Source organism: Diadema setosum, chromosome 8 (assembly GCF_964275005.1).
Source record: "Diadema setosum chromosome 8, eeDiaSeto1, whole genome shotgun sequence".
In the NCBI taxonomy this organism is placed as follows: Eukaryota; Metazoa; Echinodermata; class Echinoidea; order Diadematoida; family Diadematidae; genus Diadema; species Diadema setosum.
Window position 1 is genome coordinate 13,466,909 of NC_092692.1, and position 27,736 is coordinate 13,494,644.

Below are 27,736 nucleotides of genomic sequence, written 5' to 3' on the forward strand. Positions count from 1 at the left end.
TTTTGTCAGTGGAAGACATCATTGTTTGACCCAGAGAAGGACTGGGCAGGAGGAGAAGAAGAGGAGGAGGAGGAGTAGGAGGGTAGAAGTGAGGGAGCTCGTAGCTCTGTCTGAGCTCTTGAGGCCATTTGGGAAGGGGTGGGCTAGCAACCGTCCACCATTGATCAAACCGACGCGCCCCCTTCCTTTGGTGTCGCTGATCACTTTCTCAAGATGGGGCAAACGCCGTGGTCAGCCGTCATCAACCTCAGCAACAGCATCATCGGCGTCAGCGTCCTTGCCATGCCATGGTGTTTCAAGGAGGTGAGTTTGAGTGGACACTCCACGTTCTAGAATACTTTGATGTATTAGTAAAATCGGGCTAATAAAAAGTGAAGGTTTCATTCTCTCTAGTCAGACAAAACAAATATTGTAGTAGAAATGATTTCCACAAATTTTCAGGAAAAATATAATTCACAAACGTGCATTTTATTCAAAGTAAATGAGATAGCATTGTTGTATCAGTCTTCCCATTAGTTTTACAGATGAATTGCTTATGAATTAATTGACTGTTCAAAATAAATATATAAAAAAAAACCAGGATAGACTTACATTCTTATCACATCAAGAGTATATAGAATGTCCAAGATTTTGCTAGCTTCTCTTTTTCTTTTCTTAACTCAATGCAACATCAACTGTTTCTCTTCAGTCTGCTCTTCAAGATGAACTTGACCATATTGTTGAGATGTTATAGATTTAAAGTCGTAAATAGTAATTGATACTGTTATGATTGGGAAATAGGCCCAAATGACTTGGTGGAACCACAGCCCTGTGATAAGTGAACAAGTTCTGTTCCTCTTTACATCATTGTACTCCTCTGTTATATTTTAGTAGATTCTTCACATCCCTTTTCCACAGAGGATTCTTAATCAACTATGCCAAAGATAAGATTTAGGTGTGACCACCATAACAGCCACTGATCTGCAATGCTTCTCAACTGAATGCTTAAATCAAAATGCATCACATGATATATGACTGAATTTAATGTACAGGTATAACCAGCAAGAGCATCTAGCATGCCCGAATTGAACAATATCTGTCATAATTGTAGCTTTTAAAGCATTGTAAGAATTAGCATAAGATCTGAAGTGATATTTGACTTGATGATTGTGATAATAATTGTTGTTAAAATGCTGTTATTGTGATTATCATTATTATCATTATCATTGTCAGTGTTTTAATCATCATCATTTTCTTGTTGAAAGAAGACAAATAGAATGACTAACTTTAATTCTTATCAGAACTTTAAATCCATACTTTTCAAGGCTGTGGGTTGACACCCCTTTTGTTATGACCAGTTGCCAAAAAAATAATCATATTTTAAACATTTTGAATATAACCTTCTAATCCACTGGCCCTTACTTGTCAGTAGAAAATCAAGGAAAAGTGTATTTCAGATCTCCAGCTGATTTGAATGATAAGAATAAGGGCAAATAAACAGATCAGAAGAAATTAAATTGAAATCAGATAAAATATGAGAAAGCTGGGGCCCCAGTTTTCTTGTTTTCTTCTGCAAACAGTGATACTGGTCACTATCACAAATGATTGTTACAATGTACTTAAAACACATGTCATAAAATCAAAACTTTACCACTGGTTTGCACTTTCATCAATATTTTGGGATTAGGCAACTATTAACTCGTATCTTGAAAATTCAGCATTGATAAATAATGGCATGTTTAGAATTATGGGAATAGTTTTCGTGTGAATTATTTCAAAGAAAGTCTGAAGTCACCCTACAGCAAACTAATAATGATAATAATAATAATAATAGTAATAATAATAATAATAATAATACAGGGTGGTCTATGAGGGGTTTCAGCATGTCGCTGCAACATGCCCAAACTCCTGTGCAACATCCTCAAAAGCTAGCAACGTTGTGCACAGCGTTGGTTGTGCAACATCCTCAAGAATTTGCAACAAGCCCAAAATAAAATGTATTCAGACATGTGAAAAACATGTGCAAAACATGACAAACATCAAACCACCTAGTACTTTGATGTTTGTGTGCAAAACATGAGAGAGAACATTGAATGTAAGCAGCACAAAGAGAGATAAGCTGCGAAATATTGCTTACTGAGTGCTCGTGATGTGCGCTCCGCACACGTACATGTATCAGTTTCTGCAATAGTCTCAGATTTTGAGCTTGCAGCATGCTCAAATTTCAAGTTGTGGACCACCCTGTAATAATAATTGGAAAAAAAAAATGATTGTACTGAAAGCTGACATTTTTACATTGCCTTTTATTATCAATATACAGTGTGGTATCATTTTGGCCATATTGCTGCTGCTTTTGACTGGAGCTATCAACAAATTCAGTGGAAATTTGCTCCTGAGGTCTGCCAAAGCAACTAGGAAGAATTCATATGAATTCCTGGGTAAGCTATATTTCTTATTTCTTTGTCTTTATTCCAAATCAGAGTTGAAGTACTAAAAATAAAAATATTGGAAGTGGTGGTGGTTAATTGTAGTGATTTGTTGTAACTCACATATTTATAATATTGATCACACAACCATACTTATCTATTTTATTTTTAGGATATTGAAAGAATTGACACTTTGTATTTCAAGCGAGATGTTATCTATAGCTACAACCATGTACCTGCAGTAGAATTTTAAATCATATGATACATATACCAAACAAAATCTTATACAAAGTTGTATTTCTTGTCTTTTCACAGCAAACCACACATTGGGAGGTTTAGGAAAAATTACTGTGGAAGGGAGGTAAGTGAAAGATGTCTTCTTTCTTTTCTTTTTTGTCAGGTACAGATTTACATGCATGTCGTATGATTAAAAATCTCCATGTTCGCAATTTACTATATAGGCCTGTTTGCAAGTGTGATATGTGATGACTTTGCATATGATAGGTAATGGAGATGTGTCTATTGTATCACAATAAGAAATGACTGTAAAAACCAAACATGCTCACACTGTCATTGCAGGATATTGTCTGTCCTGAATACATACATGTGCAGTATGCCATTTGTTCCTATTTAATAAAAGCACCCCTGTTTACTTTTGTTGTGGTTTTCTCGGGAAAAGAGGCATTTTTCAATCAAGAATTATTTTGAAATCTCATAATAGTGGAAATGTGGGTGATTGATGAAAATCTTTATTCTATGCAAATCTTATGCCCAGTTGAGTTCTTAGTTGTTGAGCTTCTGGTTGGGCAAGGAAGTGGATGTGTGCTGTAGCACTCTGTAAAACAGAGCATGCATTATATCACTTGACATTTTCATCGATGGAGTGCAGGTAGTATACGATATCAGTCGCGGCAATAATGATGTGATGTGAATATAAGAGTGAAATATTATATGCACACAAGAAGGGAATGTTTCATCAGAAGTCTATAATCGGGATAATTTATCTTTACTGTACCTGGTAAGCTATAAAGTGTTAGCTGGTGGGTGCAGGAATAAGATTAAAAATTCATATCGAGAAGTAACAAAGATAGAGATCCCTGAGTAGCCATGAAATGAAATGCAAGATGAATCATGATTGATAATGGAATTCTAAGGCAGACTAAATGTATTGATGGCAACTGCTGCACAAAGTGATAATGTACAAAATACAGACCACAACTTTTGATAGATTTATTTGACTTTTGAATGTTTCAAATGATTTTACTAGTACAGGCAATTTTAGCTGTAATTTGAACATTTTGTTGAACTCACACTAAACCATTTCAAAGCAGGGGAAATTTACTGTGTCCAAAATGTTGTCATATATATGAATGAATTAGTGCCCCCCCCAAAAAAAAAACAAACAACAACAACAAACAAACAAACAACAACAACAACAACCCAAACTAATAATATTTTTGTCTTATGAAGAACTAATAGCAAAATAATGGTGTTTCTTCCTCTTTAGTGTGATTTTACTGCTGTTCGCAACATGCATAGCATTTTTTGTCATCATCGGAGACCTTGGGCCGTCACTGGTGTCAAAATTTATGGATTGGGAAGTAAGTATCAAGCATAATTTTTTTCTGTGTTTTTGAAAGTAGAGTTAAAGATTAATGTCCATATTATGGTTACATTTCTTTATTTAAAAAAAAAAGGAAAAAAAAAAAAGGAAATTGTGAGCCAGAGTCACATGCAGGATGTAGCCTTTTAATTTTTTTTTTGACATTTAAAAGGACTCTACGGTGCCAGTGTACAATTTGTATGCATTTGGCATCTTTGCTTAGCTGACATGGAGAAGAAACCATAACTGTAATTAACGCTAATGCTAGACATTTGTTTGAATGTGTCGCTTGTGTATCACTGATTGATTTCTTGTACATTTGATACTCGTGTAAGATTCTCTTAGTGTATTTTTTATACTCATGTAAGATTCTCTTGGTATATTTTTATAGACGACTGACTGCTGCATTGTAAAAACAATAAAAAAATACATTTAACAGAATCAGTAAACTTTCTTCGTTTTAGGGACATTGTGGTGGAAAGAAAAGAGGTGCAGTGTATCTATCCCATCTCACGAGGAATCCTGTTGATTGCGATATTTTGGTAGATTAACTGGTTGACAGTGTAAATATATTTTGGTACAGTGTAGATATTAAATTCATTGATTGATTGGTAGATGCATGTATGTTGGTATGTAGGTAGGTCTATAGATGGGTGGATGGGTAGAAAATTTGGCATGCTTTTAGTCAGTCATGATTTTACCATATTGTAGCATGTTAGCATGTTGTTGTTGTTTTTTTGACTTGATGCATGACAATCCCTCTGAATACTCCTTGTTCCAGAACACAGAAAACCTGAGAAGAGGTATCCTACTGGGAACTGCTGTCTTTATCATCCTACCATTGACACAAAAGAAGAATATTGAGAGCCTCAGTGGTCTGAGCACAGTATCAATCACTTTCTACCTATTTTTTGCAGCTTGTGTGAGTAATTCTTCTGTCTCGGAATCATGTTTAAACCCGTGTGAGTGCCAGTTTGTGCAGAAAAACCTCTAGCGTTGTACACACTGTCCAAAGTCTCTGGTACAGAGAGGGTTCATGTAAGACGCAGTCACAATATAGGACCAATGCAAATGTAATATGTATTACTCTTCAGTGGTTATCGCTTTGAAATATCAATCATATCCCTGATGATGCAGAATTTAGTATTGCCAAATGCTGCTGCACATAGGATGTCGTGATCAGAAATGCTGGCATGTGAGTCTAGTCGATAATTAATGATGAAGAGTGGATTCCCCTCATGTGAAAACTTGTTGCTATCATGGTTGAGACAAACTGTTCAAAGGTCGTGGTGGGGTGAAGCATTTATTGTGGCGTAATGGGTCCTCAGAATATCTGAATCTCTGATGGGGAAAGTACAATACCACCAGTGTTTCATGTCAAAATAGTTTTCATTCCTGCTTTGATGAATGCTTAAAATGTGACTGCCCTGCCCAAAACTCACAAAAAGTGGGCCAAAATGAATTTCTACTTTTCTCCATTATTATTAAAAAGAATAAGCTGTGGGCATTGAAATGATGTTGATAAAATTGGTCCATCGTATCCCTTTCAAAAAGTGATTGAAATGAGAGAGTGTTAGGAGATGCAGTTTCATAGAAAAGGGAGAAGAAGATCTAAAGATTGATGTCTCCTTTTTGGTTTTGTTTCAATCCGCCAAATTTTGACAGTGGTTAGAGAAAATATTAGTCTCCCAGTTAAGATCAGCTTTAAAAATTGGAACTGGTTGACCCAAATTACATATTTTGGTCCATTACAGAGAACATGGTTTTTTAAGCTGGGCAGTCATGGGTACTCTTCCCTGCATACCTGTCATTTCACAGCTGATGCACATCGTAACATCTTATTGAAGTTTTTTGAAAAGCTGATTAAAATAAGATAAGATGAAATGAAATGAAATGAAATGAAATGAAATGGAATGAAGTGAAATGAAATGAAATGAAACAAAATGAAATAGGGAAGCCCAATGTACTGAAGTCTTTGTTTGTTTCTACCATTTCAGATATGTATTGGCAGTATACCCAAACTGAAGACACTTGACTGGGTGAATGAGGTGACCTTATGGAGGCCCATAGGAGTGTTGAAGGGAATGTCCATCTTTGCCTTATCTATGTGCTGTCAGCCGTAAGTGTGCACGTCTCCCTGTGGTGCTCTTGCTCTAGTCTTACTTCAAGGCAGTCCTATTTCTCTCTCTCTATTCAACATGTATGCGCGTTTGCGTAGCCAACACCACGCTTCCGTCAGCGTGGAATTGAGGAGTGCACAATGATGGTGTGTTTGTGTGTGTGTGTTATGTTTTAAAAAAAATGAAGTTATGTTTAAAAAAAAGTGATTTAGCAGCACAATTTCTTTTTGTATGTGTATGTAATAAGGCACATTTGGATTGGCTTGATTAGGTTAATCAAGATAGCTTTTTCTGAGAGTTATGCAGAATTTCATGTCATTTCTCTGATATAAACATGGTATGATTTGGAAAAAATAAAAATGTACTGTATGTTGGAAAAATGATTCAGCAGCGCAAGAAAGAAGAATACAGCTGCTTTTTGTTGTTGGTGATATTAATTTCATTGTCAATATGGATTTGATAGTGAATGAAACTCTAATAAGAATATCACAAAACAAAAAAGTGTGTGTGTGTGTGTGTGTGTGTGTGTGTATCAAACTCAGTGCAGTATACATGTATTTTGTGTGCTCCTTCTTGCAGAACCCTCTTCCCTGTGTATAATTCTCTCCAAGAGAGAACCCCCAAACAGATGGAGGATGTTGTTTCCAAGGGAGTCAACCTGGTTGCCGGGGTCTACATCACGGTGAGTGTTTATGTACACCTGTTGCAATTTGGTCATCACACATCGTCTGTTGAGAATGAGAGTGGTCTTGAACACTATGGGTTTAGTGACAACTTAACACCCTTATCATTCTCAACCGACGACATGTGGTTTCAGATATATTGCGATGTTGACACTATTCTGCCATTGATATGTGTGTGTCTGTGCTGGGTCAAATTCAGTGAACTCTACCTTAATTTTGCACATGAGAGCTTTTTTGTTGTTGTTGTTGGTTGTTATTGTTGTTTTTTAATGTTATTTGATATCCCCCAAAACTGGGGATTGACTATCAAACAACATGCTTCTCTGCCCACCTCATTTGATAGATTTATCACCATCTTCATCTTCCTCACCAGTGTTGTCATCAGTATCGATGGCAACAGCATCGTTTCCATTATTCTCTTTCTATGGGATTTTATGTGTCTTTACCTCTTTGCTTGCCTTCAATTTAGTCACTGCAGATAATTCACTGGAACCAGACAAGCCATACCAGTATAAAGACTGATACGGAATTAACAATTATTACTTAACTGAAATAAAAATTCAATGAACGTTGTTCATCCTTGTTCACCCCAATGCAGATTGGCCTCTTTGGCTACATCACCTACTACCAGGATGGCGTCAAGGGGGACGTCCTCCTCAACCAGGCCCCCTCCCTGCTCGCCGATGTCCTCAAGCTCCTCTTTGCCCTCTCCGTGGCCATCAGCTTCCCCCTCGTCGTCTTCCCCTGCAGGGCTAGCATCTACTCCCTCTGCTTTCCCAATGTAAGACATTTCACTTGCTCCACCTACCTTAGTTTGCAGGCACAAACCCTTGTTGGTCGTAAAGGAGTCTGCGCCGAGACTACTACATGCACCATCCTGGCACTTGCAGCCTCTCACAACACACGGCCTATGGGACAGTGCCAGAGTGGTGCATGTAGTAGTCTTGGCGCAGAGCCCTTTACGACCAACAAAGGTTTGTGCCTGCAAACTAAGCTCCACCTGCCCATCAGGTGGTGGCTGCACCTAGAAGAGCAGTTCCTCCCCCCCCCCCCCCCAACCACCATCACCATGTTCGCATTGATTATGAGAAACAGTAGAATCAGACAGGCAGAATTGTCTTAGTCCATTCAAAATTGGAAAGGAAATGGGAAAGTAAATAGATTGTTTCACATGTTTCAGTTGCTGAAAATGTGATTTCATAATAACATTCATATTTTCATGTATGTGGTTTTGACAAAACTCCCATCATGCTGTTGATTTTGTGTTGAATTGAGAAACAAAAAATGATGGCATATTGAAACTTCGATTATATCTGTCCATTTCTTACATGAATGATGATTTGTTGGAATGGAGAGGAGGATTTTGAATTTGACACCCCTCCATATTTGGTACTGGAAATTGGGTAAACTTCGCCACTGCCAACAAAAGTTGATATATTGGTTACATTAGTGCCCATGTGTCAAACTTTTCCATCACCGTTTGCTCCCCCATCCTGCAGACAGCTGATAGCAACCCTATAGGAGGTGTCATGTACATCCCGCCAGTCATGTTCCGAGTCATCACATTGTGCATCCTGGGATTCACACTCTGCATCGCCATCCTCATTCCAAACGGTAATCATTGTGCTCTTTCTCTCTCTGAGTATTAACGAAAATGCAACGCTGGAAACAATTTGAATAACTTAAGAAAAAAAAGTACATCTTGTAGATAATCAGAACAATATTTTTAGACCTGTGAAGACAGATAAACAATTCTTAATCTGCTGAAAAATTATGAATTTAGACTCGGGACAAAAAACAAAAACAAAACAAAACCAAATAAACAAACAAACAGAACTTGAATCTAAGGACAAAAGTTGAATGGAGGCCCTGTTAGAGACCTTTTTGGAGATAATTCATTGCGTCACTCATGCAATTCATGATACCTTTGTTTTTATTATTATTTTTCTTTTTTGTCATGCCTTAGTTGAGGTTGTACTGAGTCTGACAGGCTCCACCATGGGTTCAGTAGCTTGCTTCATCATGCCGGCACTTATCTATCAACACACTGTGGGTGTTCCCGCAAGGAACTTGCCAAAGGTAGGACTTTTTTGTTTATTTTTAATTTGTTTTGTTTTGCTTGTGAATATTATTGCCATATTTGTTGCTTTTTCCCTCGAGGTCGAATCTGGTTTGGAGCTCAGGTAAATGTTGAGCCCACTCCCCACACATGCATGCTCATTGTTTTTCTTGTTCCATTCCAGTTCTCTAGCCTCTGCATTGATTGTTTCATTTCATTATAGTTCACTCTGTATTCATAAACATTTCTTGTTTTCCCCATCACTCTCTCTTTCCCCCCTTATCTCCTTTCTCCTGTCTTCTTGTCCTTGTTCATTCATTTTCTCTTTTATCATCATTCTTTTCTCTCTCAAATACATGACGCTGAAACTGTATTTTTCAATAGAAAAAGATCAAGTCTTTATGTGTAACGTTCGCACACCTGACTCAGTCAACAGCCTGCCAAGATGGCATATTTTGCTCAAACTCACAAACCCGCCCAAAACTATTGATAAATTGCCAAATGCCACAGTACGATTTCATTCCTCTTACATACATGCAGCTTGCATTTTGTGGTGATTGAATATCGAGCAGTTTTCCCTAATGGATTTTGGAGTAAATTCTAAGTTTGTGTCATTGTTTTGTGTGCAAAACTCATGCCCGTACAATAATGTAGCTGCTGATCATTTGAAAGGAAATATAATCACAAATTTGTCATAAGATTTACATTATAGCAAAGCTTGGAATTTACTCTACAACTTTGGTCATTGCATTTCCAGCATAACAAAAATGTATAAATTTACTTGGATTTGAAAAAAGAATGTTTTCCTGTAGCATACCTGCATTGCAGAATCAGAATGATTTGGCACACAGGAGTTAAAACCGTGTTGATTAAGGAGTTGAAGAAGTTGAGAGAGCAAATATCTGGTTTTAAGTACAGTTGAACCTCTCGTATCCGGACAAGTCGGGACCGGGGCTCATCCGGATAAGGGATTTGGCCGGATACGGGAGACTCAATGCTTTATACATGTACATATACATACGTGTACACATGTACTGATGTAGCCCATTGTAGTACCACATGTAGTAATGTGTATACTGCAACCTTTTCATTGTTACACTCAGTAACAGACCCCAAAATAGAGGTGTATGTTAATGTTGGAAGTAATATGTAATTCATGTGTGTTTGTGTAGGAGTTCTCAAGGAGTTGGGAATCCCCCTTTCCTCCCGTAATTATTAAAAAAAAAAAAAAAAAATCATGGCGAGATTGCGTCCGTATAATAGAGATATCCGGATAAAGGGAGGCCGGATAAGAGAGGTTCAACTGTAACGTCTTTGCAAAGAAATGTGGATATGATTCCTGGAGCATTTGTCATCTTTTCTCTCTAGGTCCTTTTGATCTTGGGCGTGGCGTTTCTCCTGTTCAGCACCTATGACAACCTTCACCCCAGCCCCGTGGACAACCCCATCCCCGCCCCCAAGCCTGTGGATCACCTTGACAAGCTGCAGCAAGGCGGCGATCTGCCGGTCATAGGGAAAGAAGGCGCAGCGGACAGCCAAGAAAAGATATTGGGTAAATTTACTGGTCTGAGCTTGAGCTTTTATAAATCTAAATAAAAAAAATTATGAATAATAAATAAATAAAAGTGTTGGTTAGTTGTTACATTATTACTTACATCTGTAAGTAGAATATTCTGGGATGCTCTTCCCTGAGGAAGCATTTTTAAGCGAACAACCAACAAATGTTCTATGATAGAATGATGATTTACTGCATTCAATGGAATAGATTTTCAAAGTCTATGCAAGGCTAAACACTACACAATTAATGACATGCAACATGTAAGGACTGTGGTTGATGCAAACAGCAGGTAACAAGCTAAGATGTGCGATGCTCACATAAGGTGTAAGAGCTTCGCCGCTCATTTGGGCTTGATGGTAATACCACACAAATAAGGATACATAAAGACCTTCAATTCTAATAGCCATTATGTAATCATATCAAGGCAGAAAGTATGAGATGGCATCGTATTCAAAACAGAGAAAATCATTCCAAATAAAAAATCATCCTGAGGGTTGCTGTGTTTGTACATGCTTGCTTAGTTGAGGACGTGACTGATTTTGCAAATGTTGGTTGACAGATGACAATGTCATCAAGGACCCAGGTGGAGGAGGTGACGCTGGTCCCGGGGACAAGGCAGAAGTGCAAGTGGAAGGGGAGCAGCGAAAGCATCAAGAAAGTGAGTATGAGTCATATGATAGTCCTACGTTTTCATTAAATGCACTTAGTCTTTGTGAAAGTGGCATGCTTTATTTTGGGTGGCATCAGTTCATGACAGTGTTTTGATGCAGTTGTTGTAAATTTTCAGGAGTTATGCGACTTATCTGTGTTTTGTTCCTGATGTATGGGACAGCTGCAAAAAGAATGGAAGTGATGGGTAAACATTTCTTGACTGTTTCTGTGTGTTCTCTGTATTTACTTCTTATTTTCCTTCCTTCTTTCTTCTTGTCAATCAAAACCATGTCTAGTTGAAGCTGCTGAAGACAAAAGGCAAGAGCCTCCTATTCCTCACGCTCCGGTGGATGTTCCCAATCAGGTAAGATACACCTTTGTAGTCATTCACAAATCTTGTGTCCGGCTAATATGAATGTTAAGCCCAATGCCCACTGTGCTACCCAAGCCTGCAAGCTGGTGGTGAGCTGGTGCGAGCTGTATGGGGCGCTAAGTGTCCCATGGCCTATTTTGTTACAAAATCAGTCATTTTTTGAGCGCATAGGAACATTATCACTTTGTGTTATGCGCTAAATAAGCACTGTCAATTATTATTATTATTATTATTATTATTATTATTTCATTGACGAAATGACCATTTCGTTAACGAAAGATGCAATATTGTCATTTCGTTACGAAATAACATTTCATTACAAAATGACTGATTTTGTAACAAAATAGGCCATGTGACACTTGGCGCCCCATACACCTCTCACCAGCTCGCCACCAGCTCACAGGCTCAGGTCACAAAGTGGGCATTGGGTTTTAGTCAGTCTCTATCTATATGTAGAGAGCTCTGTGTTATATGAGTATCTCTTGTCCTACCTAGCTAATATTTGAAGTGTGCACAAATGTACCATAGCTAAGGAAGTGAAATCTTGGGGAATAAGATGCCATGAAGTTACCATCGAGGAATGCCTTTATCAGATCTTGTGCTTATGATACAAGTGCAAGTTGATATGATCACGGTGTATATCACATATTTCAGAGACTGCACTATCAATGTGTTTAGGACTAGTGCTGAATGGATATGCATACAGATACGTTTGGGTGCCTAGAAACAAGATATTTGAGAGAAATTCAAATGGGGTACTTATAGTCGATATTTGACCAGTCATCGAAAAGAAAAAAATTCCAGATGTGGCCACACAAGCTTATATGAATTATCTGAGAATAAAACACTTCCCGAGTTTCAGCCTATGTTTCATCTGTGTCAATTCAAAATGACCTCATGCTTTTAAAATCATTATCTTTTTTTAAATCATTATAATATAATGATTATATGAAAAGTAAGGAAAATTAAGGAAAATTACAGTCACAGCCTTCACCACATAACCATATTTGTCAAGGTACATAAAAGGTGTTTTGTTTTTATCTTTAAAACTCTGAAAATGCTGGTGGGAGGGCAGAATCCATCCTCTGTGGTTTTTCCGTGATTATTTTCCGAAGTGAAGGAAATGGCACCTTGGTCTGTCACAACTTTTTCATGACTGTCGTGCGCTCCATCGCTGAGTGTGGGGGATCAAAGAAAAAAAGCCCTGTTTGATTACAGTTTATATATTAACTTTTTTTGTGTGGCTGAATGTTCGATGTTAGAGTTTGCAAATGTGCAGTGTCATGTTACCTTGAAGAAAATAGTGAAAATCTTTCTTTTATCTGCTTCTCTTTTTTTCATCAAAGTTGTATCACATTTGTGAGAAGTAAGCATGGTAAAGCTTTCAAATGAAGTATCTCCTTGCCAATGCTCATGGTGTTTTTTGCTTTCTCGCAGCAGGCGATAGTAAAGGAACCCGAAGAAAGGGAGAACAAGGAGGAAGAAGCAGAGAAAGAGGAAGAAAGGGAGAGACCGAAGGAGCAGGAGGATGTGGGGAAGGAACAAGGGGAAGCAGACGAAGGAAAGAAGAAGAGGAAAGAAGAAAAGGAGACAGAAGAAAGGGAAGAGAGAGAAGTCGGAGAGGGTAAGCTGGCGTCGACTGCGATAAAAATGTATTTAGGAGTCTTTCGTATGTGCCCTCCTTTGAGCTTTGAAGGTCCTGTTTACCTTTGGGAGCAATGATTTTAAAAATTTTCAAGATATCACATTTGATGCATATGTGTAGGTCAGTTGTATCACAAAACATCCTGTCATATAAAATTTTTGCAATAAAGCCTAAAATATAAGGAGATATCAGTATTTTTTTCAATAAACCATAACTGTAGACGGTTTAGTCTGGAAACATTTTTATTATAACTATTGTTCACATTTTGTGTATTTAACAATACTTAACATCGATTATATGGATTCAAATTTTTGCAGTGGTTATTCTATCCCTAACTCACATTTTAGAACTATTTTAAAGCATCAATGCTGGTTTTTTGTTTCATCTGCAAATGGTAAATTATGCCTTTAACTCAGTATTCTACCAATTAAGAAGCAGACAAAAACACAACAACAAGATGCTCCCACTCTTTATGTTTTCTTCCCATGTATAAAGTTTCATATAATGGAGCAGTTTGTTATAGGATTCAAAGGATGTTATATGCACCATGGCGATTGTCTGATCGTCAGATTTTTATATCTAGTCTAATCCTCAAGAACTGGCAAACTAGTAGAGAGGTGATTGCCCCTGACGTAAAGTTATTTTGAGTGAAAACAGGGAGAATCAAAGGGAAATTTGTAAGAAAGAGCACAAAGGATATTTTAGAGCTATGAGTTGTTGAAGTGTCAGCACATTTGCCTTTGCAGCCACCTTATGTGCATTTCTCGACATAACATCTGAAGTACGCTCTAGGCAGGGGTGCCAACTGCTATTTTTTGCAGTATTTCATACTTTTTTTCTTTTTTTCTTTTTTGCCAAAAGTACTGTTTTTCCCAAATACATACTACTCATTTCTGTTAAATGGAAATGTAAAAATACTGTCTTCATGTATGATACAGAGATGTCCTCCTTCATCCACAGGGGCCAATGATGAAGCAGCAAAGAAAGAATCCAAAGAGGTACACACCTTATTTCTTCTTCTTATTTTTTCCAATGTTTATATTCCATATTATCTTTACTCAGAGAGGTTAGGAGAAAAGAGAAAGTTCAGCAGTAAATTACTCAATTTTTTTTTCTTTTGTACATTCAAGCACTGCACATATACCATAATCGGATTATCCAACTTAGTAGTATTTACATTTGTGGAATACAAGCTGAATTCCAACTTCTGAGGAAAGGCAATGAAATATGACATTGATTTTAGAAGAGGAAAATGGGAGAACAGGACCTAACCTGGTATGAGATATTTGATATTCCATCCATTGTTTTTGCAATTTAGCTATTTGTCCAAGATTTTATGATTCAAATTTATCATATGTGATGTTGACAGTAGTGACCTATTCTTTTCACTCTCCACTTTTTCTTATATTCTCATCATATTGTGTTCATGTGAAGCACAGAAAATGCTTGGGGTATTAAGACTTCTCACTGACCAGGTTTAGATTTACTTGCCAAACTGGGAAATGTCTTTAATATCAACTGCTCTTTCAAAACATTTTTGAGCTATTCTTTGTCTCAATGAAATATGTATTAAAGTGTGACAATGATGAAAATATTGTTTCCCCTGTCCAGTTTCACATGGCAAGTAATTGAGTTGTCTGCTGAGAGGTGGCTTGAAGATTTTGAAAGTTCCGTCAACCTTGCCTATGTCGACCTCGCATGTTAAGTTGAATATTTGCTTAAGTTGAAGGTCTTTTCATGTCCTCTTGTCTTTATATTCTATTGATTTTTACCTCTCAATAAGTCGAGTTCTGTCTATGTCAAAGCTATTTCCTCAGTCCAAATACATTCAACTTAGGCAAGGTTGACTATGCATTTTCAAAGTGACAAATACCATTTTGCTGAAGTCTGTTGTCAAGACTTCAGCTGTTGAGAGACGACTGGTTACAAGTCTTCTTGTCCCCATTTCTTGTCAGAATGATGAAGAGGCAGAGGAGAAGTTCAAAGTTCAAGAACAGAAGCAGGAAGAGCAGGAGAAGAAATTGGAGGAGTTACAGGTAAACAAAAACAAAACCCCCAAAACCCTAGCAAGTATAAAAAAACTGGACGAGTTACAGGTAACAAAAAGTGAAAAAAAAAACCAACCCAAGGAAATATCAAGAAACTGGAGGAGGTTCAGGTAAACAAAAACAAAAACAAAACCCCCAAACCCAAGCAAGTATCAAGCTGCTGATATTTAGGGTGTGCTTTGGTCTAAGGCCTAATATCGATGATGCCAAATACAAATAGGTGGAGTCATTTGCTGCCTTCATTTGGCAGTTATTTACGGCCCTGAAGAAGGACAAAGTTGGTCCCCATTTGCAGAGATGCATGTTGCTACTTTTTTCTTTGCAGTTTGTTGTACTCATATTTTTTTTTTCGCCAAAAATATTGCAGGTTTCATGGAAAATACTTTTTTTCCTAAATTGTGTTACTACATATGTCTGTTGTGGGAGAGTTAGAAATACTGCTGGAAAAAAAAAAAAAAAATTCTGCAGTTAGAAGGTGCTGCTGAAAAGGTTGGCATTCCTGTATTTCTGCCTAATTTTATCATATATGGTTTTGTTGCCATAGGCTCGCCAAGTGATCCAAGAGAAGCTGATCATCCAGCAAGCGGAGCAGCTGGACATCCTGAAGAAGGAGCACGAGGAAGAGAAGGTGAAGAAGGAGGTGGAGGAAAAACAGAAGGAGGAGGATGCCGTCAAGGCCCTTCAGATGGCAGGGGCCCAGGTGCAGGCAGCCGTGGCCCAGCCCGTAGCTGGGCAGGGACAGCCCCAGGTGCCCGCCCAGGGACAGTTGGGACAGCAGCAACCTCTAGGGCAGCTGGATCTGGGCATGCAGCAACTGCCACAGCAGCCTGCGGGACAAGCCATCGGTGTCCAACCTGTCATCGGTCAGCAGCCGGCCTTGGGGCAAGCACTCGGTCAACAGCCAGCCCTGGGACAGGCACTTGGACAACAGCAGGGCGTTCCCGCCAACCTGCCAGTCGCCGGCCAGTTGGGGCAAGATGGCGGCCAGATGATGGCCGGGCAAGTCGCCCTGGGACAAGCTGCTGGGCAACAGCTTGGTGGTCCTGTTCCGGGCCAACTCGGTGTTGGACAGGTGCCCCAGCAAGTGGCAGGTCAGGTTGATGCAGCAGGACAGTTGGGCATCGGAGGCGGCCAGCCGTTGATTAAGGTCGGTATGCAGGCCCCACAGATGATTAGCATGAATCCGCAGAGACCAGTTGGCATGGGAGCAAACTTAGGATTACAAGTGGGCCAGGTTGGGGCCCAAAAGAGAGATGGTATTGGGCTGCAGCATGTTGGCCCCAATGGAATCAACCAGCAACCGGGGGGTGTGATGGGTGGTTTGCCCCAGCTGCCACAGCAGCAACAACCGCAGGTGGGCGTGGGTCAGAATGCAGTGTTTGATGGCATGCAAATCAGGGAGGGGGCAGGTGCCCCTCTGGGCCAGGGTGGACCAAACATTTTGCAGCAGCCGCAATTACAGGGAAATGTAGCTCAACAGGTTCCTCTTGCCTTGCAGCAACAGCCAGTCCTTCAGCAACAACCCCTCATGCAACAACAGCCCATTCTGCAACAACAACCAGTCTTGCAGCAACAAGTGCCCATCCAACAGCAGCAACTGCCGCTCGTGCAGCAGCCCGCTGGACAGCAGTTGCAGGCGGGCGACAAGCTACAAAACCAACCCCTCCTGCAAGTCGTTCAAGATGCCGGACAAGTTGGTGGCATGGCAGCGGGATTGGCCAATGACGGAGGTGGCCTGGGCAATGATGGACTGGCCAATGCAATCCAGCCCCTCGCGGCGGATGGTGCCGCGCTGCAACAGAACCAGCCACAGCAGCCACAGGTTAGTTGATGACTGTTGCTTTCTACTCTCTTTGCTTGTGGAAACTCTGGAGCCCATAATCACTGAACACACACCAAGGATTCCCCGCAGTGTTGCGGCGAGCTGAAATCCTTGCAGACATGTGCGACAAGATTTGCAACCCTTTCGCAGCATCGTGATTTGTCGCATCTAACATCACCATTCCATCTAAATTGCGAACTCCCTCTTGCATTTCATGATCAGTGTTGCTCTATGTTTTTTTCTCAACTCATCTCTGTACAGCTCCACAACATGTTTCTCTACTTGCAAAAACTCTGTCATTTGTTGGACAGAGAATGTTTGGATCCCACATTTCCGCCGTTACACCTTTCTGACTTGCCTCTCCTTACGTCAAATTGACTTGCCTTTCTGTTTAGCCAGTTGTAGTATTACTGTTTAGTTGTTTGTTTGTTTTTTTCCATTTTCTTCACAGAAAAAATGATGTGGAGAGGTATGTGTGAGAACAACCTCCTTTTTTTTCTTTCAGCTCATAGAATATCCATGGTGAATACTGTATACGCTGAATATTTGACAAGGTTTTTATTTTCCTGAATTTCGCGAATCGGATGCTATTTGCAACTTTAAAGGGTGTGTACAGGTCTGGTCGAGGTGAGGATTTAGCTTTTAACGTTTTGCGAGATATTCAGGAACCACTCTATGAGATGTCAAAGAGCATGCAGTTCTAAGGGGTATCAAAAGTTTATTCGTTAAAAATCGGTTTTGAAATGACTGAGATATCCAAAAACAAGGTGAAACAAAGAGATCCTAATAAAGTTGTGGCATGTCGCCTTTTATTATTAGCTTTTTTTTGGATATCTCAGCCATTTGAAAACCAATTTTCATCAAATAAACGTTGAATCCTTCTTAAAATTACATGCTCTTTCATATTTCATAAGAGGCTTTTCATTATCTCACTTAGGAACGTTCAAAACATGAATCCCCACCTCAACCAGTACTGTACAGTCCCTTTAAAAACACACCACAATATCAACTCTGATTCTGATGTAAGTGTTTGGCATGCACACATACATTTCTGTGTTCAGTACTGTACTCCACAACTGCGAATTTAACCACTCGCAAAAGTGTCGGGAAGTCTCGATTCGCGAAAAATTAGACTCACTAAATATATGGCCTATACAGCATCTTTTCAGGAAGAGATTATTTAGGACAGGGTGGTTCATGACATTTGGCACGTTTTGCAGCGACATCCTACAAAACCCCACAACATTCTGCAATGTATCATGCCAAAAATCGGTGGCATGCTAAAAAAATGATGCTTTGACAGCACCAAAGAGCATCTGTGGGCTGTGTCACTAAGCTTAGAAATCAATGCTAAGTTCAATTCATATTATCTTACGGATAATTTTGAGATGAATCAGTCCTCAGAAGTCAGGAACCCTTTCACCAAGCCATATTAGGAGCAATACCTTGCACCCACCCTTGCCAGGTTCTAGAATACCTGAAGTTGCATATTTGAATGTGTGTCTGTCCTTCCCCCAACTTGATCTGATCTGAATCTGTTTCAAATTTTGGTTCATTGTTTGGCTCGGTGCAGTTCCCATGTTAGTGAAACAGGGCTAGAGCTCGAGCTCGAGAACCCGGCCACAGTGGATTCAAAATTACAAAATTGAAGAGTGCTTCACAGACATAACACACATGCACAATATCATGGTACTTTGTTTGTTTTGTTTTTTCTATGCAACGTGTTAAAATCACAAGTGGTGGACTATTCTGATAGAGTAAATATTTCAGACAGTGGGTTGCATTGTGAATCCAAGTGTGAGTAATGAATTTGCCTTAGTTCCCATTATTCGTAGGATTAAGCATCTTCCATTTCTTCATAAATCTGCAGACTACTGTGTTCACTGCACGTTCCACATTGAGTCATTCCCACAACAGAATAGGATATATGTCCTTGAAACGAAGAATGGCCAACAATTCATTTTTGTTTTGTTTTTTATTTTTGTAAGTGGGTAATTCCGTGAAGTTGGGGCACAAAGTGTGACATTTTAGCATAACTCTCAACTATACTGATTATGCTATACATATATTGTTTATAGGCTTTACATTTGTATTGAGACCATACATTTTCCTGGAAATTTTGCGCCATTCAGACTCAATTTTGATGAAGTTATTAAAACGATATGTAACGGTGTCCTGTAGCATCGTGACGTGTCCATGTGGCATCGTGATAGTTAAAATCTGGTCCTAAAAGACAAATTAATGCAATTAGCTTGACCAAAATTTGATATAATATGCATAATTACTAGATTAGTCAGATAATGTAGCTAAATATCTTAACTCTCCTTTCCACAGTTTTACTTTTACAAGAAAATTACACAATGTGTCACTATGCTACGCGGTGTCCACCAAATGTCACAAAAAAGGACACCGCATAGCATCGTGATACATTTTGTAATTTTCTCTTAAAATTCAAACTGTGTACAGGAAATTTGAAATATTTAGCTATCTCATTCATATCTTGTAAATATGCATATTGCATCAAATTTTGGTCAAGCTAATTGCCATAATTTGTCTCTTAGGACCAAATTTTAAACTATCACGATGCTACATGGACACGTCACGATGCTACAGGACACTGTTACATATTGTTTAATAACTTCATCAAAATTGAGTCTGAATGGCACAAAATTTCCTGGAAAATGTGTGGCCTCAATGCAAATGTAAAGCCTACAAACAATAAATGTATAGCATAATTAATATTGAGTTATGCTGAAATGTATTTTCTAAATATCACGATGCTACATGGACACTGCCCCAGCTTCATGGAATTACCCAAATCAGAAATATCATAAATACAATGTTTCACAGCTGCTTGCAGATGTTAACTGCCGAAAATGTGACATTTTTGAAACAGGGTTTATATTATATAGTATTTCTTGCCATCATGCATGACTACTCGAGTATTTCGGGGGGGGGGGGGGGGTTCTTTTTTATTAGGAAATGATTAAATCACCACCCTATTGCCTTTTTATGATATGATCAAGTCATTAACCTTTTTGTATTTTTTCTGGGTTTTCGAGAAACGTAGGTTCTGAACTATGTGTTTGTTTCTGGAAACAGATGGCATTTATTAGTATAACTTCTTCCAATTTCTCTTGATATTAATGTTATTTCACCATCAAAAGAGGAGGAAAAGATACTACGATAAAACCAGAATAATTTGATTAATGCTGGGTTTGTGATCAGTACTTCCTATGTTTGTGTTTCTTGGTTTGGTTTTATTATTTCTCATGAAATCAACAGTCACTTACCTTTCTTTGTCTGTAGCTCTCTCTCCTCTACCCCTTCTCTCTCTCTCCCTTTAGGAGTATGTAGGTGTTGTGCCTACTCTACAGGTTAAGATTGCAAAGCCAAAGAACATATAGATCATAAACTCTCTAATTCTGTGGAAGTCAGATAAAGTGAACAAGAATTTTTTTCTGAATTTTCTCTGAAGAATATCAGGATATTTGAAAATATACATATCATTATTATAATTTTAATTCACTTCTGGTCACCTCTTTCTTGACCCATTTTTTCTGATTTCCACTTTTCAAAAAAAGAAAAAGAAAAAGAAGAAAAGGGTCATTCCAAGCTCCAGCTCTGTGTAGTTTAAATGCAAACATGCATAAAGTACTGAGTATTTTTCCACTCTCAGTCTGATTGTACAGTTTTAGTAGTCTCATACTTCTTCCTTGGAAGGCCTTGAATATGATTTCTGAGGTGTGTTGTGCGTTAGAAGGGGCAGTGTGTTCAAATTCAGTGAAAATACTGTAAAACGAGGAATGTTCACATGCATTTTAATTTCGCGAGCGAGGAGATTCGCGAAATTAAAATGCACGCGAAAGTTTGTTTCTACACTATATGCATTGAATGCCAGTGGCAATTCGCGAAAATTTCATGCCACGAAATAGGCCATCGGCTCCAATTCGCGAAAAATTCATGCCGCGAATATATCATGTTTTACAGTAGACTGTGATGCACTATGACACCACTGCTTGTTTTATGCCATGCATAATTATGTGTGGATCATAATGCTGTTGATTTCACTTTCATGAATGAGGATCAGCTACGTGCAGTACAGTTAACCTTGCTTAAGTTGACCTTGCATTAGTTGAATAATAGCTGTATTCTATTATTGATTTTAATCCCTCATAAGTCAAATTTTCTGTAAGTTGAAGCTATTACTCCAGTCCAAATAGATTTGACTTAGGCAAGGTTGACTGTACATGTATGTTGTCAAAGCACAACAATAATTACTGTATACGCCGAATATTTCATGAGGTTTTTATTTTCGTGAATTTCGCGAGTCGGGTGCCATTCGCGAAATTAAAGACACGCGAAAATATTGACTCTGATCCCGATGTGAATGTGACATACGCATGTACACTTCTCCATTCAGTACAGGACTCCACGATCGTGAATTTAACCACTCGCGAAATTGTCAGAAAGTCCCTATTCGCGAAAATTTAGACTCGCGAAATATATGGCGTATACAGTATGATACATGAAAGATTGGAATATATCCGCCATGCAATATAAGTGGCATATTGCCCACCATCTTTGCTAAAGTGCAGTTATTATTGTATAATTCATTTTTGTAGAAAATGGCTCTCTTGTGGTATCTAATCATGACCATGTTGCTACTCAACCTTAGCCCAGATGAGTCATACTCAAGAATGTTGAAGTCCTAACTTGCGAGGGCGTCCCTCATTCCACTGATATAACGAGGGGGGGGGGGGGGGGAGGGGCTCTATCTGATTGTATGAGAAGATCTCCTCAAGATGTGTGTTGAAAAGGAGTGTGTAATTTATTCACAATGATTCCGTGGACTGCAATTTCAATTTAAGCTTGTCATTTACTGTACATAGTTGTGAATAAAAATTTTCTACTGAAAGAAAGCAATTGATAACTGTATATCTGTGGATTTCAAATAATTTGTCGTCTTTGAATTAGGATATGTAGACTGCATGCATATGATTTACCTGGCTATACTGTCATTTTTTTTTTTTTTAATGAAAGTAAACTTTACCAAAGAAAAAAACAACTACAAACAATGTGCAGATTTTAGATTGTGAGAGGTATTTTTAATTCTTTTTTTTTCCAAGCAATGGACAAGTTTACTAATATTCAGAAAAAAAAAAAACACCTTTGTGAAGCTTTGCCTGGCATAGCAGAAACTAATCTCTGCAATTTTGATTTTGAAGTATTGAATTATTTAAAGTGATAAGACCCGATTATCTCATCACTAACCATTAGCCACTCTGGAAATAACATCTGTTTATTTTAATAAATGAGCAAATCTGCAAATTGACCAACTCATTAGCTGACCATCAGAGGGTGTGACAAACAATGTATAAATGTGGAATCATTAGGCTAGTAGCAAATTTCTTGGGACCAATGACATCACCTAGTTACATTGAAATTTGGGTGAATCAAATCAGGGTTTTCAACACAGTGGGATGAGAAGAAATTTGGAAGGTGCCAAGGAGAATTACTTTGTTAAAGTGAAAATTAGTAATATCAATTTTCTATTTAAATGGAGTCGACTGTGCTTTAGTAAACTGGCCTTTTTGGGAGGATTGTCCCTAAATATGATGACATCTTGACAACCTAAATTTGCTGGTTATTGGCATTACATGAATAGGCATAGCCCCTCGTACCAACAACAGTACACATTAAAATTATTTCAGTGTGGGAGACTGTACAATAGACTGCTTGATACATGGTATACAAGTATTCAAATTTACCATGTGCCTTAATAATAGAAGTTTATGGTAACCAGAGAGGTACATTGTAGCCTCATTCCTTGGCCAACTTGCAGTAAGAAATCATGCATGCAAACTGGATCATTTCCATAAACCACTGAGTATGCGTGGTGGCTGGATAAACTTGCAACTTCATCCTTAGAATAGAAATATATTAATGAATTGGAATGTTGTGCAGCAGCCAGTTGCTATTAATTGCAGTGCCATTAACAGAAATCTTGTGGACACATGCATTGTGGGTGTGCAACGTTTTTGTTACATGTACGCTACTCAGACCGACATTGTACACACAAAGACAAACTATCAACAGATCAGTTTACCAACATATTGAAATTTTATGCATACCTTTTTAATACAAACTTTCTATAACAAGAGATCTTGCCTTGGGGATTGCCTGACATAGCAACAACTGATTCATACAAAGTATTTTTTTTAATACACTGAGTACATGTACAAGGGAATGGAATAAGCTTGGTACTGTACTAAGACTTTGAGGAAAGATATAGAATATATTTGAATACATTGGTAATGTGGTTATTTGCAGATATGTAACAGAAATCATGATAGTTGATATTTGTTTCAAAAGATCTTGCACTACTGTTTGTCAGTAGACCACTTCTATAATGTGATCAAATTCTGTGCATGCTTTCTTCACTAAAAATTACCTTAACAACCACAAAGCTTGCCAGAGGCTTGCCCTACCTAGCAACAACTAAGTGAATTCCTGCCTATGAAATTTAAAGGGACATTCCAGACGATTTTCATTATTTCACATAATGTAGTACATAAATCGATAATTCCATGTATAGATTTGTGGAATTTATTATGGTTCTTGAGCAGAGAAACAATACTTTGAAAAATCTTAAACAAATTACACTGAACAAGGATGATGACATAGAGGTTCACATATTTCAGAAATGTAGCAGTGTAATTCCATCAGTAATACCGCTTGCTTGCGAGTTCACCTGTGTATAATCTATGCATGCCTTCTTCTTTTCTTCTGCTTCCTTGAGCCCCAACTCATGCATATGGTGACTCTGCCATGTCATCATCCTTGTTCATTGCAATTTGTTCTAAATTTTGAAAATTTTCTTATTCTTCATCCTAATTATCACAAATTCTTAAACTCTGTCCTCAGTATAACTAATGTATAGTTGTTCAAATGCAAAAATCTGAAAATCATTCGGAGGTCTCCTTTAATGGGAGGGAGCAGGTTAATGAAATGCTTTGTTACTAGGCTGTAAGGAAAAAAAAAACATCTGTGAATTGTATAAATATATTTCAGGAATGTTCTATTGATAAGCATGGTATGACCTAAAATTCCTCTTAAAAATTTCAAATTGACACCTCATCAAATAATGCTGTCATCATGGACTGCTCTTCCACAACATTGCACATGTTTTTCTTCCTTTTTTTTTCCCTCAAGTTTAGGTGCAAGATATTTCAATCACATTATCAAATAGGAGGATGGACCACATATTGATGTGTACCTTGATGTTTTGCATGACAATATACAATGTATGTGCTTGAAGTACAATGTCCCTTGCAGCCAAAATCTAGCTCTTGGTGTATAGATCTGCCTTTTGCTGATTTCTTAATGGTGTTGTGTGTGTGTGTGTGTGTGTGTGTGTGTGTGTGTGTGTGTGTGTGTGTGTATGGGTGTGGGTGTGTGTGTGTGTGTGCGTGTGTGTGTGTGTGTGTGTGTGTGTCTGTGTCTGTGTCTGTGTCTGTGTGTGTGGGTGTGGGTGTGTGTGTTTTTTATTTTTCAAGTTCAGACTTCATGGACCATCATGATGTCATGCTTGCTTCACTATTTTCATCTATGCTCTGTGTCCATGTCATTTTTCATACCTTCTTCTTTTTTCCCCCTCTTCGCTGTATTCTACTATTTTTGATTAACAATCTTCACGCTTGCTTCATTGCATATACTCAGGATGGTGTATTTGTAATATGTTTAACAAAGCCTTTCATTTACATTGTATCACAAATTCTGGCTTGCAATTTCTGGCCTTGCAGTGTGTAAACACCAGATCACTGATACTTGAACATAGAAGAACAAGGAATCCGAGAAATTTGCATATGCGTCATTCAATTTGACTCATTCAGAATTGCAAAACTGGCTTTGTATTAAACTAAAAATAAAACGAATGATGCATTGAAACTCAACGAGGTGAAGAGGTTGCGCAGATATTGTTGTCAAGGACCGAGCCATCAATGAGTGTATAGTGATTATGGGCTTCAAGAATTTCTACTATTTATTTATTTATTTTATTTTTTTTTTTTTGCTTGTTTTGCAGTGCTTCTTCAAACTAACATCTGTTTATTGTGATTGAAAGCTACTTATCAAATACTAACGAAAAGCATTGTAAGTGATAATGACTACTTTATGCCTGAGCATTTTGCTTTTTTTCTGTTTGTTTATTTATTGATTTTTTTTTTAAATATAATGCTTGTCAATGTACCTAGATAAAATGCATGAGTAGATACAAATAATTGTTTTATTTCTCAGTGATTTGGCCCAACTACTGGTGAGTCAACACACAGAGGACCATGACAGGTTAATTATTCTCACAAAAGAAGCACAAGAAATGAAAATTATAAATTTGGGTGTACAATTTAGAGGTGATATCCAGTGAGACTACATTCAAGAATACATGTGGTTTTTATTTGCAGTGATAATAACATAATTTCATATTTGAAAAAAAAAAAGATTTGTATAAAGTGCAATGAGAGACTAGTGAGGTGATTTGCCAATTTAGTCTTGTTCTTGCAATGAAAATTTACGTATTTGTGAAAGAAAAGATATAAACTCTGAAAATTCTGTGACTCTGAAATTATTGGTCCAAATTGGATGAAATCTGTTCCATTCAGTTCTTCTGAGTTTATTCTGTTCATAAAAGCCAAGTGAACTTAAATATTATGCAGACATGCACTTTCAACATTGATGCGCATGTTTCCTTCCCACAGGAAATAGTTGAGGGACAGGTTTACATTTAAATAGAAGAAAGCAGGTTAATTAGTGAGTGCAAAAACTTTTACAATCTGCATGTGTTCCTGCGAAGCAGATGTGTGTGTTTATGTGCAGCATCTACAGCTATGCTTATGTTCACAAGCAAAAGCTTTTCTGTGTGTGTTTCCATTGCAGCTGTTGAATGTCTAGCAGGTTTGTCCAATTTCAAAAATTTTTCTTTGGTTTCGAGGATATGCAATTTACGATGCAGATTCTGTATGTTTGGGTCTTTATTTTCATTTCCCATATTTATGCTTGGGTTGTAGCTGTGTCAGTGTTTGAGTTTTATTGTCTTTTCTCTTGGAATATAGACTGATCATAGTTGTAATTACACTTCTATAGAATAAAGATAACTTCCCTTATTCTTATACGTTAAATTTTCATCGATCAGTTGGGATGAGGGACTTATTCTACTACCAAGGGTCTTTCTTTGCCACTAATGTTGTATAAGTTAGACATGTGTATGTAATGTCGATTTTCCAATTCTCCTCTCTGTTGTTAGTACAGCTGTATGTAGACATTTGTTTTAAAATACATGGATATTTTCTATGTACATGGAAACATTCATCAACACTTGTGGGCATTATTCTATAACACTTTGAAGTGAAGTTTGTCGCAAAATAATAATTCTTTTGGTTCTTCAATCCTCTCTGTTTCTCTGCTGTTGGATAAAAAAATGGACTCCATTATTGAGATTTAAAAGCTTTAAAGGGCTACAAGACAGAAATATTGCTGATGGGTAGTATATTACTTTGGAACGGAAGTATGATACCTGTCTGCATGATTGGAATTTTCTGCATGGTATTACTTTATTTTGATTTTGAGGACAGATTAACCCATACTGTTGGTGTTTATCCAAAGGTTTGAGTTTGGATCTTTTTTTGTGTGTGCAGGTTAAATTCTAGCACTGTTTCAAATATCAGGTGTCTGAAGTGGGTGTCTCACAGACTCTTCACAAAGAAGAGTCATATTATGATCATTTGTCAATATACATGAACGTCCATCACCTGTTGTGTTTAGTATACACAAATCATCCACCCATTTCCATCATTCATCTTAAACTCAGTTGATTTTTGATCTGAGGGTGTTACGTTCTTCCTAATACGGTGCCAGATACTAGACAATTTTCAAAAGCTGATGAATAATAAACAAACCAGGTGGTTAGTCTGTTCCTGAATGTGAGAAAAATAGGAACTTGAACTTTAACATTTCTACTTCCGTTGACTGCAGTGATTTTGACTGTAATACTCAGGTTCCCTACAAAGTCTTCTCATTACTTGTGTATCTTCAGATATACACAAAAGTAAGGCACAAAACTTTTTTGACTATTTTCATAAACCTTGACAAAAATATGAAGGATAAAATTTTTGAAGAGACAAGTCCCTGCATTCTACGGTTAATATACCTGAACATCCCATACCCATGTTGACAAGCATACTACTTTGATTGCAGCCGGTGGATAGGCTCCTAAACGCAGGGGATAAAGATGCCCTCCTCAAACCCGATCTCGACCATGCCCTAGCCGGTGTCCAGCAGAGAGTCCTAAACCAGGCCCAAAACGAGGACCAGCAAGAGAGCCCAGGGGATCGCCGGAGGGAGGAGAAGAAGAAAGGGCAAGGGGACGATGGAGGGAACTTGGACGGGGAGGAGGGAGTGGAAGGGGAGGGGGAGGGGGAAGGGGCAGGGGCGGGAGATGGGAACGATTTGGAAGAGCAAGGAGACGGGAAGGGCAGGGAGGTCAATGACCAGCTGGAGGTAGGGGGCATCAAGGAAGAGGGTGGAGCAAAGAAGGCGGAAGATGAGCTGGGAGTGTTGGACTTTGCCGGAGGAGAGGAGGAGGAGGAGGAGGAGGAGGGCGTGAAACATGGCAATGATGGAGATCTTGCTGGGATACCTGCTCCAGGTGATGAGGACATGAATCTAGAAGATGGGGAGGCACCTCAAGAGAATGACCCCTTTAAGGATGTTGT

The 27,736-nt window shown here is 38.3% G+C and overlaps 1 protein-coding gene across 1 annotated transcript; it reads left to right on the plus strand.

Annotated features, from left to right (window-relative positions):
* Positions 1-27,684, plus strand: LOC140231842 (uncharacterized). The gene is made up of 19 exons (XM_072311994.1): positions 1-303; positions 2,300-2,417; positions 2,721-2,766; positions 3,913-4,006; positions 4,790-4,930; positions 6,006-6,127; positions 6,708-6,810; positions 7,410-7,592; positions 8,311-8,425; positions 8,778-8,890; positions 10,239-10,422; positions 10,988-11,086; positions 11,376-11,443; positions 12,890-13,076; positions 14,058-14,095; positions 15,053-15,133; positions 15,690-16,967; positions 27,219-27,623; positions 27,670-27,684. The coding sequence occupies exons 1-19, from the start codon at positions 214-216 to the stop codon at positions 27,682-27,684; spliced, it is 3,480 nt and encodes a 1,159-aa protein (XP_072168095.1). The 5' UTR covers positions 1-213.
* Positions 27,685-27,736: the final 52 nt, after the last annotated feature.

What these genes read in the sequence shown, in the direction of transcription:
- LOC140231842 (XM_072311994.1), top strand. Translation starts at nt 214, where the DNA reads ATGGGGCAAACGCCGTGGTCAGCCGTCATCAACCTCAGCAACAGCATC. An exon ending in AAAATTACTGTGGAAGGGAG is followed by an intron (nt 2,767 to 3,912) that starts GTAAGTGAAAGA and finishes CTTCCTCTTTAG; the next exon opens with TGTGATTTTACTGCTGTTCG. An exon ending in CGGTGGATGTTCCCAATCAG is followed by an intron (nt 11,444 to 12,889) that starts GTAAGATACACC and finishes GCTTTCTCGCAG; the next exon opens with CAGGCGATAGTAAAGGAACC.